The sequence below is a fragment of the Halichoerus grypus genome, chromosome 1, assembly GCF_964656455.1.
Source record: "Halichoerus grypus chromosome 1, mHalGry1.hap1.1, whole genome shotgun sequence".
Taxonomy (NCBI): Eukaryota; Metazoa; Chordata; class Mammalia; order Carnivora; family Phocidae; genus Halichoerus; species Halichoerus grypus.
The window spans coordinates 207,839,086-207,852,546 of record NC_135712.1 but is presented as its reverse complement, the minus strand read 5'-3'; the positions used below and the strand labels follow the sequence as shown (position 1 = coordinate 207,852,546).

Below are 13,461 nucleotides of genomic sequence, written 5' to 3'. Positions count from 1 at the left end.
AAATAAATAAATAAAATCTTCAAAAAAAAAAAAAAGAAAATGAAAATGAAAACCCACATTCCTCAGGTCAGCAGAACCCATCTGCTGAGTTGCCAGAGGACAGGGATCACTGTCCTGCCTCAGGCAGCTGACTTAAGTCACAAGGCTTGTGAAATAAGCAAGTGAACGTCCAGAAGGCTCCAGGCTAAAGCCCCAACAAAGGCCTGAGTGGAGGATCTGGAGCCCTTGCCCCAACAGGAAGAGCACGGGCAATGCACAGGAGAGAGGTCCCAAAGAACAGCCAGAATGCAAAACTTTATTAATAATTAACTGGTTTCAACAAAAAAACGAGTGGATACACGTAGAGACATGGACAGCATCTCCTCCAGCAGCAGGCAGGGTGGGGAAGGCAGGCAGGAGGGGTAGGCCTAGGGTATTCCCCTCTGCCCAGCAGAAGTGGAATCCCAGGTAAAGGGTCAGGTTCCCTCCATCCAGCTGTGAGTCCTGAGACTACCTCATTCAGGGAAGTCCAGGACACCAGCTGAGGGCAGAGGCTGAACAGCCAGGGGCCAGGCCTGGGGGAAGGTGTACAGAGTAGTCCTAGGCTGACTTCACCAGGGGGGCGTCATGGGCTGAGGGTTCTGCAGATATGACATCACCACAGCAGAGATGGACAGCCTGAGACAGGAGAGAAGTGTCAGGCCAGGATGGGTAGGCTTGGGTCCCCCTCTCCCACTGAGGAGTCCTCCTTCTCTAGGCCTAGACTCACATGAAGCTACTCATCATCTGTTTAGTGTCCTCAGAGCTCCGGGAGTTGGCAAAGCTGATGAAGGAGCAGTAGACAGCCACCCAAGCGCACCACTTCAGCTGGGGAAAGGCAGGTGGATGGGGGTATTCGGTTAGTGACAGGCACACCAATGAACCCCCATAGGGGCATTCCCAGGCACGGGTTCCAACCCACTGATTCCACCCGACGCAGCTTGGACCTTATCCCCAAGAATCCCTCAGTCCCATTCCCCCTAGCCTATTCCAGGTACCCAGTTTCTCATCCTACTCTCTTGGCCTGCGTCTCTGACCGCACCACATACTCTCAGGCCTAAGAAGACTGGCCTTTGACATAGCTCGTGATGCTAAGAACCCCATCCTTTCTCCACGAGTCCCCTCCAAATTACTTTAAAACCTGGCCCCACCTTCAGACCGACCTCCCATGTACTCACCCTGACCCCTGGCCTCCCTCCTGGCTCTGGCTTTCTCCGCCCGGCAACACCGCAGCCCCGCCCCCGGCCAGGCCCACGCCCCGCCCCCTCAGCGTCAGCCCCGCTTCATTCCGAATCGGCTCCCCCCACCGGCTTCGCTATCAGGCGGAGCTACGCCAAAGGAAACTCAGCGCCGCCCACCTTGAGCATGAGACCGCACATGCTGAAGATCATGCCGAGGAGGTTCATGTAGTCCGGCGTCGGGTCGTCCAAGGCCGGGTTACACTCGCTCGGCGGGGGCTTGTACCTGCGACAGGCTCAAGGGTCAGAGGCACTCAAAGTCCCGCCCCCCGAAATGGACAAGCGCTTCCCTGGGCCTCGCCCCACAACCCGAGCCCTGTTCCCGTGACGTTGGGGTCCTCACCTCAGCACTTTGTTCGGCCTTCGTGGGTCCGACATATTGTTAGTGGACATGGCGGGTCGGAGGTCGTGCCTCTTCCGCTACGGGAGTTGCAGCTTCCGGCGCGGAAACGGAGGGTGGCTTTTAGAGTAGCACCCACAGGCTTCGAACTTCCGTTCCCAGCGGCGGGGGCCAGGACTCCTCCCAGCCAAGGGACAGAGAATTAGAAGAGACCAAAAATGTTCCTTGAAAACAAGAAGTGGGGAAAGAAACCTAGAGGCTGGAATCAGGTTTCAATATTCCCAGCACTGTCCAGAAAAAAGCCGAACATTTGAACCGGAAGTGAGTAATAGGAAGTAGACTACGGAAGACAACACGGTTACATCCAAGCGTGGGTTCCGAGGGTTCGGAATCCTCTGTGCAAACCGGTGTCAGGCGGCGAGGAAGGGGTCCCGAAGCAAATGGCTTTCCCTGAGCCGAAACCACGGGGCCCGGAGCTGCCGCAAAAACGGGTGAAGACGCTGGACTGCGGGCAGGGGGCAGTGCGAGCTGTACGATTTAATGGTGAGCTCCCTCTTCATTCCGGGTCCTCCTATCTTCTGAGGTCCGAAGCCCTATAACCCCTTCCTGGTGTTCCCCAGTGGATGGCAATTACTGTTTGACGTGCGGCAGCGACAAGACCCTGAAGCTGTGGAATCCGTTGCGAGGGACGCTGCTGCGGACGTACAGTGGCCACGGCTACGAGGTGCTGGACGCGGCCGGGTGAGCCGGGGGCCAGGCCGAGATACGGGTGCAGAGATTGGGATCTGAGGTCAGCACTGATCTTCCCTCCTCTGCCCTCCAGCTCCTTTGACAACAGCAGTCTGTGTTCCGGCGGCGGGGACAAGGCGGTGGTGCTGTGGGATGTGGCATCGGGGCAGGTCGTTCGCAAATTCCGGGGCCACGCGGGGGTGAGTACAAACAAAGAGAGGCCTCATTAGAGCGTGGGTGGAGGAGAGGACCCACGTTATCGTGTAGGTGGTGACAGGAAACCCTTCCACCCCTACCCATTACAGAGCAAGGCTCCTTTCCCCATGGCCCAGCATGCAGTTTTCCCAAAACCTTTCACCTCCTCTATCTCTAGCCTTTGCTTTTCTTTTTTTTTTTTAAGGTTTTATTTATTTATTAGAGAGAAAGAGAGCAAAAGTGGGGGGGGGGCAGAGGGAGAGGGAGAAGCAGGCTCCCTGCTGAGCAGGGATCCCTATGTGGGGCCCGATCCCAGCACTCTGGGATCATGACCTGAGCTGAAGGCAGACACTTAACCGAATGAGCCACCCAGGCGCCCCTCCTTTGCCCTTGCTTTAACCTGCATCCGGAACCCTGCCTTTATCCCAGTCCCCCAAAGTCCAGCCTCCTCTGAGTGGCAATCCCTGTTTCTCAGAAGGTGAACACGGTCCAGTTTAATGAAGAGGCCACAGTCATCCTGTCTGGTGAGTCTGGAGCCTAGGCAGGGTACTGCCCCTGTGGCCCAAACCCGACCTCACCTTCATGTTGGCCCTTACAGGCTCTATCGATTCCAGCATACGCTGCTGGGACTGCCGATCGCGGAGGCCTGAGCCAGTGCAGAGGCTGGACGAAGCCAGGGATGGCATATCCAGTGTGAAGGTGTCAGACCATGAGGTCCTGGCAGGGTGAGTGGAGCCAGTCGGGGCTCCAGTGGAGCCTGGCAGGGTCAGGGAGAGTACAGGGACTGGAGCCATGGACCTACTAGCCCCAGTTGATGCTTCAGCTGGATCCATCCTCTTGCAGCTCCGTGGACGGCCGGGTGAGGCGCTATGACCTGAGGATGGGGCAACTCTTCTCAGACTATGTGGGCAGTGAGTGTGGCAGGGCTGTGGGGCGGGCAGGGCAGGTGGGGGGCAGCAAAGGGGACCCCAGCTTCACCCACCTGCGCCCCTCCCCACCCCCCAGGCCCCATCACTTGTACCTGCTTCAGCCGGGACGGGCAGTGCACCCTGGTGTCCAGCCTGGACTCCACGTTGCGGCTTCTAGACAAGGACACAGGGGAGCTGCTGGGCGAGTGAGTCCTCGGGGTGGTGGGGCCCCTCCCCTACCCTTGCTAGGACCCAAGCCCTCCTGACACCACCCACCCCCAGGTACTCGGGCCATAAGAACCAGGAGTACAAGCTGGACTGCTGCCTGAGCGAGCGTGACACACACGTGGTCAGCTGCTCCGAGGACGGGAAGGTGTACTTCTGGGACCTGGTGGAGGTGAGCCTCCTCACCCCGACTCCTTACCAGGCTGCCTGCTCTGTCTCAGGCAACTCCCTAGCAACTCCCACACCTGCACAAGGGAATGCTATTAGAGCTGGGGCTTGGAGGAGTGAGTGAGAAGACAAAGCAGGAAGGGCATTCCTGGCAAAGGGAACAGTGTGTGCTAAGGCTTGGAGGTGTGGCACACTTGGGTCAGGAGACAGAAGGACTGTGGGATGGCAGCAGCAACAGGGCCAGACTAAGCAAGCCCAGCCGACCTAGGGACTGACCCTGGGGGGAGCGGGGCCGACAGCCACATCTGACCCCAGCTGAGAGGGGGCAGTAGTTCAGAAACCCTGAGCTACCTCTGAGCATCCCCATGGTTTCTAGTCCCAAACCCTGTGAGCCCTGTCCTGCTGTGTCTCGGCCTGGTGGGGAGGTCAGGCTGGGAACAGACTATTAGTCTGGCCTCATGGGGTCAGGGCTGGGGCTTGACCAGGGAAAGTAATGCCCCTAAGAGGATGGAGGAAACTGGGGGGCCCTGGAGACTTGAGGGCCCAGCTCTCTCTGGCAACTAAGAATGCGCCATGTTCCGCCTACTTCTCTAGAGTCTGTCAGACTGAAAGTCACTCTCAAGGGGGTTAGTGCGTGGAGGGACATTTTTGAAGTGGGAAGAGCAATCGGGGGCAGGCTTGAGGGACCGAATGTGTTGAGCGGTGACTGTAAGCTGATGCACGAAGTGAGCACAGAGGCTGCCCAGTGGGCCCCTGGAGCCCGGACAGCGGCAGGGTGGAGAAGCCGGGAACGGACGGGACAGGATTGGAGCAACGTGGTGGCTGTGAATGCAGATCCGGATGTGGTCTAAAGGCTGGGCCAGGAGCACTTGCCGACAGATAAACGGGGTGGGAAGCATGAAAGAGGAAGACTCCCAAGATGTTCAGCCTGAGCCACACGTGCTCCAAAGGATGGAGCAACTCAGGGATTCATTTTGGGGCAGCTGAGGTTTGCAGTGCCTGGGAAGCCATTAGAGGCGGGTGGCTGAAGGTCAGCAGAGAGGGACGCACGGATACCCACTGCCCGCCCCTTCCCTCCACAGGGTGCCCTGGCACTGGCCCTGCCCGTGGGTCCGGGTGTGGTGCAGTCACTGGCCTTCCACCCCACGGAACCCTGCCTGCTGACCGCTGTGGGGGGCAGTGTCCAGTGCTGGCGGGAGGAGGCTTATGAGGCTGAGGGTGGCACCAGCTGAAGGTGGGGACCCACTGCCGCCAAGGACACGGACACAGACTCAGCAGGATCACGGAGACCATTTATTCTAGACACGAGGCTGATCGAGGAGGGAGGGAGGGGTTGGGTGTGCAAGCTAATAAATAGAGGCGAGGGGGGACTTCCCTGGAACCGTAGCCACTCAGTCGTCATTCTTCTCAGGCACGAAGGCATCTCTCTTCTGGGCAAAGGTTTCAGCCACAAGCAGGGGGAAGACCAGGGAGGCGTCGGCGTAGACCTGCAGAGGGGACCTGGGTGAACCACAGGGCCCGTGGCTGCGCTCTGGGAGACTCTGTGCCCCAGCCAGCTGACCGGCCCTCACCTTGACAGGCTGGGCGTCCGCCCGGATCTTGCCCCAAGACACCGCTTCGTCTGGCCTGGCGCCAGAGTCTGAGCCATCAAACTCCTGGGCCGTGTTGATGTAGACAGAGTAGTCGGCCCCGTTCCGCTGTGGGGAGGGGCAGGGTGAGCTGGTCAGCCAGTCACTGCACATGGGGGTCAGGGTGCTGGCTGCAGAGGCTGAGGGCTGCGTCCTGCATGCCGGGAGCCCGTAGTGGCCCCTCCACAGGAAGGGCCCCACATCAGTGCGTGAGCAGAGTGCGAGGTTGGGGGTTGGTAGGGTTGATGGGCAGAGCTGCCCCAAACCCACCGACTAGGGAGCAACAACTCCCCCCCAGCTGCTCAGCAGGGGCTGCCACCACATACAAAGACTCCCACCCTGGTCTGGCCCCATCATTCCTCCCCGACCAGCCATTTGTTCAGAGAGGGCGCCTGTGAGCACGCAAGTGGCCGCCCTGGAGGCCTGGCTCCGGCTGCTGGTCGCCTCCCGCTCCCCTTCACCGGCTTGCTAACTATCCCTGGACTTCAGTCAGGCACCTCAGAGCCTTTGCACTGGCCGTTTCCTCTGCTCACCGGCTGTCTTTCCCAGAACCTTGTTTCTCTTGCCATCATGTCATCCCTCGTTTTTTCCCACAGCAGTTAACTGCCACGTGACCTGCATGTCACTTGTTCGCTGCCTGTCTCCCTGACTAGAACATCAGTCTAGGAGGACAGGGATCCTGGCCTGTCTAGTCCACAGTTGTCTCCCTGGCACATGGCATAGGCCTAGCGCACAGGTATGTCTGCATGGCAAGCCCGCATACCACCCTCACTAGGGACCAGGTACTCTGTCCCCACTCACCATGAGGTTGGCGTTGGCAATATGATGCTTGACCAAACCCCCGCCCAGGATGATCATGCCAGTACTCTTGGCAAAGATGGCCTGTGTGTTGATGAGCCGCAGGTCTGGGAGAAGAGTGCTGGGGTCAGGCTACGGACCCAGCCAGCCCTCCTCCCCTGCTCTGTGGCCCCAGCACCTCACCCTCGACGATGTCCAGGACCAGGCCGGGGTTCTTGTAGGAATGGAAGAAGATCATGTCACCCAGGGAGCCGTCAGTGAGCGCTGGGCTCAACACAGGGATGTGGTTCTGGGGGACAGCAAGACAAGAGCGACTGGAGCTCAGAGCCCAGTGGGGGCAGGCTGGTCCCCACCCCAGTGGCATCCCCTCCTCTGCCTGATTCTGGGCAGAGTGCTTAAGTTGTCTGGGCCTCAGTTTCCTCAACTGTAAAATGGAGACAGCAACAGCACCGCCCTCACAGATGAAGAAGCACATGTGATGAAACCAGACAGAACACAAAGGATCGTGTAGCTCTCACTACTCTGACCGCTGGACCTCCGCGTTGGAGGAGCATGGGACCCATGGCACCCCCCCAACTGATCCCGGGTGGTCTAGAAGTAGAGCCAGGACACCAAGATCACACTCAGTGGCTGTGCAGCCTCAGACAAACTACCTAACCTCTGTGTCGGGTTCCTCACCTAAGAGTAGAAATCATGACTTGGTTCTCCAGGTGGCGATGAAGGTGAAACAAGCTAATATGTGCCAAGGCCTGGTATCCGTGCCCCACCCAGCCCCTCACCTTCTGGGCCCAGTAATACACTGATTCTGGGTTGTTGATCTCCTTGCCCAGGCGGGCAATCATCTTGGAAGGTGTCCACTTCACACCCTAGGAGGAGACATTGGACTTCAGCCTGCAGTGCCTCCCGACTCCTACCACGCCGGCCCCCAGGTCGCTCCTGCCCCACCTCCGTGTTCTGCTCCAGCACCATCTGGTCCAGGATGGGCATCAACCAGTCCTCAAACTTGCAGTAATTGTCATTGGGCACCAGTAAGTTTCCAATCCTGTGAAAATGAGGCACGTGGGCATCAGGCCCCAGGACCCTCCGCCCACCTCCCTCGCCCAGCACCACTCAGGGCCCCCAACCTGTTGATCCCGTTCTCACGTAGCTCCTTCCCCCTGAGACTGAAATCGCCCAGGTACGTGGGTGCCAGGCACTTGATAAAATCTTCCTCCACACCGCCAGCTGTGGTCACCAAGACGTCCACCTGCAGCCACAAGTCAGTGAGGTTAGCCCAGGAAGAAGGGCCCTGCCCTCATCCCAGGTAGGGCTCCTAACTCCCAACACTAACCCAGTGACCCTTGGAGAAAGCTCTACTGCAAAACAAAAGTAGATCGTGTCCCTCTGCTTAAAATGACCCTGTCTAGGGGGGTGGGAGGAGGGGTTAGCCTGGTGATGGGTATTAAAGAGGGCACGTTCTGCATGGAGCACTGGGTGTTCTGCACAATGAATCATGGAACACTACATCTAAAACTAATGATGTAATGTATGGTGATTAACATAACAATAAAAAATTAAAAAAAAAACCTGACCCTGTCTCCCTGTGTCATTTAAATGACCAATAATTTTATTGCCCCCCATAAGACCTAGAGAGGCCAAGGCCACAACCGCACCAGGTCCCCACCATGTTGTGCTGCACGAGGTAACGGATGGTCTCACGGATGCCTGAACTGATGAGATTGGATGTGTAGCCCAGAAAGATGGTGCAGCCAGTAAGTGGGCGGCGGCTCTTGGTCAGGTCTGCATGGTGGTCTTCATCCTGCGACAGCGGCTCTAGTTTCTTCTCTATCTAGGTGTTAAGGGCAGGGTCAAGTTACCCTCTGGCCCCCAAGCCCTAGCCCCTACCACTTCTACCTGGAATACATGGGGCCAGGGAACGAACGCCCCCTGTGCAGGCTCTGACCCCCAACCACAGCCCAAATCTCAGGGCACACGCTCAGGTTTTACCCCCTTTCAAGGAATCGGAGAGCACGACCTTTGTAGGCCCGGTCCCCTTCCCCATCTGAGCCTGACTTAGGTTCCTCAACCGCACCGTTCAGAACACTTTCACTCGTTACCTACGACCCGCCTCCTACCTAGAATCAGTCCCAACTTCATCCTGATTGTAGGATGTTTTGGGGATGAGGGGACGACGCCCTCTCCCCAGCACAGAAACTGCCGCCCAGAATGGGCCCTGCCTCTCTCCACCTATTGGACCGCCCAACACAGGGCACGCCTCCTTCACAAGGGAGCCCCGCCCCCTCCAAGTACTGCATTGCCGCTACTCTAGGCCACACCCCCTCAATCCAGGAAGTTCCGCCCCGGGCTTCACCATGGCGTTGACTTGCTGCACTGCGCGCCCGAAGTTGGTGGCCTGGAAGCCAGTGGTGCCGAAGGCCTCCAGTAGCGCACGGTAGTCCACGCCGCGGTTGAAGTCGTAGCCTCGGACTTGGGAGCTCTCGGAGGGCAGCGCCGAGCTGTGCTTCAGCACAGCGGCCAGCGCCGCCGCGGGTGCCTTCCCCTCCGGAGGACCCTCCATGTTCCAGCGGCCGCACTCCCAGATCACAGCCGCCCCAGGCCAGGCCTCCAGCGGCCTCCAAACGCACTAAGCCTCGGCACGCCCTTCTGTACGACAGTGCAGGAAGTAGGGCTCGGGAAAACCTGCAGAAGGGGACGGGAAGTTGCTTCGTCACATGACCCTCTTTGATTCCCATAATCCAGGGCGCGGCCATGTTTGCGCGCGCGTTCCGTAATACGGAAGCCGCGAGGAGCCGTTATTCCTTGTCTCTGGTCTTGACAAGCCTGAGATGAATGAAGATTCCTACTTTCACTGCCGCCTGCTGGAGACCCACCGCGTTGCGCGGCGCTTTCCTATTCGTTTCTGTCCCTTTGGGGAAGGAGGATGGCTTCTTAGACGTCGCCCTTGGACAGGATTCGAGTCATCAGGAAATGTCAGATAGTTTCTGCCCCTGAGCGTCTCTCGTCAAATGGTTTAGTGATCGCTGTCCGTACCTCGCAGGTCTCCAGAGCCTCCTCCACATGCTGCGTAACCCTCTGGTCTTCCCCGGGCTGTTGCAGCTGTCACTTCTTCTGGGAAGCCTTCCCTGACCTTCCTCTGGGTAAGGGACCTCCCCTGGGACCCAAGGCTGACCTCTCTTTCTCTCCAGCAAGACTGTGAGACCCTCGAAGGTGGGGCCTGTATCTCAGTCCTCCTAGCCCTGCACAGGGTCTGGTCCGGGGGGAATTTTTTAACCAGGCATTCTACCATTTATGGAGTCTATATTGTACGTTGGGCTCTGTGTTTGGCGCTTCAGATTTATTGGTGAAGGAGATGCAGACCCTGCCCTCCTGGAGTCCACAGTTTGGGGAGCTAGAAAGCTAACAACGATAGTGGTAAGTGCTATTGAGGATTCAAAAATGATGATGTGTCTTTGAGGTAGGGGTGGATGGAGGGGGAAGTGGCCTTATTTGCAGGGACAGGTGGTTGGGGAAGGACACGTAGGAGGGGACATTTGAGCCAAGGCCAGAAAGCCAAGAAAGGCCGCATTTGTGAATATTTGGGGAGGCCATTCCCCACCATTGGGAACGAGAACTGCCAGTGCAAAGGTCCTGAGGCCAGAGATTAGCCCACTTGATTGGAGGAAGAGAACATCCTCCTTGACATCTTTGACAGTCCCCACTTGGATCTCAAGCTCACCACCTCAGTTCCCACTCCTCCTAATCCTGATCTCCCTGCGGTCTTCCACATCTCATCAAAGAGCCCTCCGCTCAGCAAATAAGCCCTCGGTGCACCTAGTAGGCTCAACACTGGAGAATTGAGCTTGATGTCTCCCTTTCTCTCACACCCACACCCATCCCTCAGCACCTCTAACAAGTTCTACCCACAAAATAGGTCCCAAATCCAGGTGCCTTTTTTTATTGATAGAATTTGACATATATTCGTTTCAGGTGTACAACATCATGATTGGGTATCTATCCAGGTGCTTCTCTCCATTCTCACAGCCTCCACACTGGGCTACCTTCCCTCCAGTCCATCTCCCATCTGTGGCCAGAGAGCTCATGAAACAGAAGCCAGATAAATCATTCCTTTTTCAAACTCTCTTACGGTGGCTTCTCCCTAGGAGTAAAATCCTGTCCCACCACTTGCCCTCACTTCCTCCTCTCCAGTTACACCAGCCTCCTCGCTGTCCTAGAACTCACCAAGCTCGTTTCCTGACCAAGGGACAATGCACCCACTGCTCCCGCTGCCTGAAATACCCTCTTCTCCAGCTTCTTCTCTGAGTCTCTAAATATTACCTCGTCCAAGAGGCCTGCTCTGACCACCCGATTCCACCCTTACTTTGCTTGTCATTGTCTCTCAAAGCACTTAATACATTTTGTTTGCTGTTGCCTGTCCCTCCCTGATGAGAACGGCAGCTCCATGTGGGCAGGATTGTCCAGTTTCACTGCTGTTTCTCTTACTCTGTGCAGTGATCACATACTGTGATCTCAGCAAATAACGCTGAATGGATGAATGAACCCACACAAGGGCATCAGGGTGATCCATGAGGAATGAAGGAGGGAAAGAGGTGGATAAATGAATTCAGGGGCTCCTGGCTGGCTCAATCAGTGGTGCTTGTGATTCTTGATCTCGGGGTTGTGAGTTTGGGCCCCACGTTGGGTGTAGAGATTACTTAAAGATAAAATCTGTTAAAAAAAAAAAAAAAAAAGTGAATTCAGAGCAGGTAGAAGGTTCCAGAGCAGACAGTAGTAAGGAAGGTGGGTTTATTCTAAGAGGCTGGGAAACCATTGGAGAGTTTTAAGATTTTTTATTTATTTGTCAGAGAGAGAGAGAGCACAAGCAGAGGGAGCGGCAGGCAGAGGGCTCCCTGCTGAACAAGGAGCCGGATGCAGGACTTGATCCCAGGACCCTGGGGTCATGACCTGAGCCAAAGGCAGACGCTTTAGAGAGTTGTTTTTTTTTTTAAGATTTTATTTATTTGACAGAGAGAGACACAGCAAGAGAGGGAACACAAGCAGGGGGAGTGAGAGAGGGAGAAACAGGCTTCCCGCAGAGCAGGGAGCCTGATGCGGGGCTCCATCCCAGGACCCTGGGATCACGACCTGAGCTGAAGGCAGACACTTAACAACTGAGCCACCCAGGCGCCCCCCAACCATTAGAGAGTTTTAAAAAGGAACGAGAGACTCTGATTTTTTCCCCAATTTTTAAAAAAGCTTTTATTTTTAATCTCTACACCCAACGTGGGGCTCAAACTCACAACCCTGAGATCAAGAGTAGCACGCTCCACTGACTGAAGCAGTCAGGCACCCCACCAATTTTTTATTGTGGTAAAACATATATAATATAAAATTTATTATCATGATCATTTTAAAGTATACAGTTCTATGGCATTAAGCACATTCGCATTGTTGTACCATCCATCTCTAAAATGTTTTCATCATCCCAAAATGAAACTCTGTCCCCATTAAACATTAACTCCCCGTCCCCCTCCCCCAGCCCCTGCCACCCACCATCTACTTTCTGTCTCTGGATTTGACTCCCCTAGGGACCTCACATAGACGGGATCATACATTATCGGTCATTTTGTGACTGGCTTATTTCACTTAACATACGTCCTTAAGGTTTATCCATGTTGCAATGTGATTCATTTTTTACCAGAGCCCACTGGCTGCCTTGAGGAGAACGGGGGCAGTGGGGAAGGACAGAGCAGGGAAGATGAGGGCAGAGACGCCTGCGCTGGTCCAGGCCAGCAGAGATGGGAGCAGGACCTGGGACATGCAAACAGACATGGAGAGAAGTGACCAGACTGAGAACCTAATTTGAAGTTGACCTGATGGCTCCTGAGAAAGGATCAGATGTGGTGACACCAGAAAGAGAGGATCGAAGGAGTTGAAGATTTGGGCCAGGGAATTTGAGTGGATGGTGGTGAATTGGGGGGTAGAAGGTCTGGGGGAAGATAATCCCGAGTCCAGCTTTGGCCGAGCTAGGCGAGAGACCCCTGAGATCCCAGGATGACAGACTGAGGAGGCAGGAGGCTCTTCGGGTGGATCTGAAATCAGGGAAGGCTCGGGGACGGGGACAGAGGGAGCCATCAGCATAAGCAAGTGGACGGAGTTATCTGTGGATAAGATCCTGGGTGGTGAGTGTAGACAGAGGGGAGAGGCAGGGCTGCCCCTGAGCCAAGGTACACCCTGGACGTGGTCGGGGGCAGAGGCCGGCAAAGGAGGAGTGTTGGGGGCCACTGGCAGAGGATCAAGCAGGTCAGTGAGAGGCCAGGGCCCCTCCGCTTGCCCAGCCAAGGTGACATGTGACACCAGGGCAGCCACTGGGCCCCCTGGGGCAGGGACCCCCTCAGCTGAGGCAGCTGCTGCTGCTGGTGACATTTCACTCCATGAGTGTCCTGGCTTCAAAGTCTCTGCAGGGGTGGGGGAGGGAACGGAGCGGGGCTGGAGAGGCCAGGCTGGCAGGGGAGGGAGCCAGGGCCAGGCTGCTGGAGGACTGAGCAGTCGGGCATCAGCCGGAGGCCTCAGCTGAAGTATGTGGTCCTGACGGGTCGGGGTCCCGCCACCCCCGTCCCACAGTCCCCAGCGGGGGACACAGGAGGCGGTTAGGGGACTCTCGGGTAGCCGTACGGCTAGGGGTCGGGAATGGAGCCCACGGCCTGTGACCCTGCTCACTTCCCTGCAGATGTCCAGCAAGGGGGCCACCGGCAGCGACATCGGGCAGGCCCGCCGGGCCGTGGAGCAGCTGCGGATGGAGGCGGGCATCGAGCGCGTGAAGGTGAGGGCCAGGGTGGCATGGGCGTGTCTGGGCGAGGGGGCAGGCGGCCAGCCCGGGCCTGGCTGACCAGGCCGGCCTGCAGGTGTCCAAGGCGGCTGCCGACCTGCTGCAGTTCTGCACGGAGCAGGCCAAGAGCGACCCCTTCCTTGTGGGCATCCCAGCGGCTGCCAACCCCTTCAAGGAGAAGAAGCCCTGCGCCATCCTGTGACCTCCACAGCCCCGACCGCCCAGGAGGCCTCAATAAAAATGAAGTGAAGGATCCTCAGGACGTGGCTTGGTCAAGCTTCAGTGGGGGCAGAGGGGGCCTGCACTGGGGCCACCCGCACACCTGGCGCAGCCCCCCGTCCCCCACCGACTCTAGGGTCCTGGCCCCAGCAGCACACACATCCTGCACCCCCGGATGCATGAGCACGCA

The 13,461-nt window shown here is 57.1% G+C and overlaps 4 protein-coding genes across 10 annotated transcripts; 2 read left to right on the top strand and 2 right to left on the bottom strand.

The window, feature by feature from the left end:
- Positions 1 to 275: 275 nt before the first annotated feature.
- Positions 276 to 1,738, bottom strand: WDR83OS (WD repeat domain 83 opposite strand). The gene is made up of 4 exons (XM_036110897.2): positions 1,600 to 1,738; positions 1,377 to 1,482; positions 749 to 846; positions 276 to 657 (listed from the first exon to the last, which is right to left on the bottom strand). Exons 1-4 carry the CDS (start codon positions 1,647 to 1,649, stop codon positions 591 to 593), a joined length of 321 nt encoding a protein of 106 aa, XP_035966790.1. The 5' UTR covers positions 1,650 to 1,738; the 3' UTR covers positions 276 to 590.
- A 253-nt stretch (positions 1,739 to 1,991) lies between these two features.
- On the top strand, positions 1,992 to 6,252 carry WDR83 (WD repeat domain 83). Of its 3 annotated transcripts, none has more exons than XM_036110894.2 (9): positions 1,992 to 2,139; positions 2,217 to 2,337; positions 2,420 to 2,525; positions 2,996 to 3,044; positions 3,119 to 3,245; positions 3,364 to 3,431; positions 3,526 to 3,634; positions 3,711 to 3,825; positions 6,049 to 6,252. In XM_036110894.2, exons 1-9 carry the CDS (start codon positions 2,037 to 2,039, stop codon positions 6,061 to 6,063), a joined length of 813 nt encoding a protein of 270 aa, XP_035966787.1. In that variant the 5' UTR covers positions 1,992 to 2,036; the 3' UTR covers positions 6,064 to 6,252. The 3 variants fall into 3 exon arrangements, with proteins under 3 accessions (XP_035966787.1, XP_035966785.1, XP_035966784.1); XM_036110892.2 differs by having other exon boundaries at positions 6,046 to 6,252; XM_036110891.2 differs by lacking the exon at positions 6,049 to 6,252 and adding an exon at positions 4,904 to 5,207.
- Positions 5,026 to 8,997, bottom strand: DHPS (deoxyhypusine synthase). Of its 4 annotated transcripts, none has more exons than XM_036110890.2 (9): positions 8,598 to 8,950; positions 7,911 to 8,075; positions 7,372 to 7,493; positions 7,193 to 7,289; positions 7,027 to 7,113; positions 6,431 to 6,536; positions 6,229 to 6,354; positions 5,393 to 5,447; positions 5,026 to 5,308 (listed from the first exon to the last, which is right to left on the bottom strand). In XM_036110890.2, exons 1-9 carry the CDS (start codon positions 8,802 to 8,804, stop codon positions 5,026 to 5,028), a joined length of 1,248 nt encoding a protein of 415 aa, XP_035966783.2. In that variant the 5' UTR covers positions 8,805 to 8,950. The 4 variants fall into 4 exon arrangements, with proteins under 4 accessions (XP_035966783.2, XP_035966779.1, XP_035966780.1 ...); XM_036110886.2 differs by having other exon boundaries at positions 5,102 to 5,308; positions 5,393 to 5,518; positions 6,251 to 6,354; positions 7,911 to 8,071; positions 8,598 to 8,997; XM_036110887.2 differs by having other exon boundaries at positions 5,102 to 5,308; positions 5,393 to 5,518; positions 6,251 to 6,354; positions 8,598 to 8,948.
- Positions 8,998 to 9,241: 244 nt separating this feature from the next.
- GNG14 (G protein subunit gamma 14) lies at positions 9,242 to 13,311 on the top strand. 2 transcript variants are annotated; one of them, XM_036110900.2, is made up of 4 exons: positions 9,255 to 9,384; positions 9,580 to 9,658; positions 12,954 to 13,046; positions 13,129 to 13,311. In XM_036110900.2, the coding sequence occupies exons 3-4, from the start codon at positions 12,954 to 12,956 to the stop codon at positions 13,252 to 13,254; spliced, it is 219 nt and encodes a 72-aa protein (XP_035966793.1). In that variant the 5' UTR covers positions 9,255 to 9,384; positions 9,580 to 9,658; the 3' UTR covers positions 13,255 to 13,311. The 2 variants fall into 2 exon arrangements, with proteins under 2 accessions (XP_035966792.1, XP_035966793.1); XM_036110899.2 differs by lacking the exon at positions 9,580 to 9,658 and having other exon boundaries at positions 9,242 to 9,384.
- Positions 13,312 to 13,461: the final 150 nt, after the last annotated feature.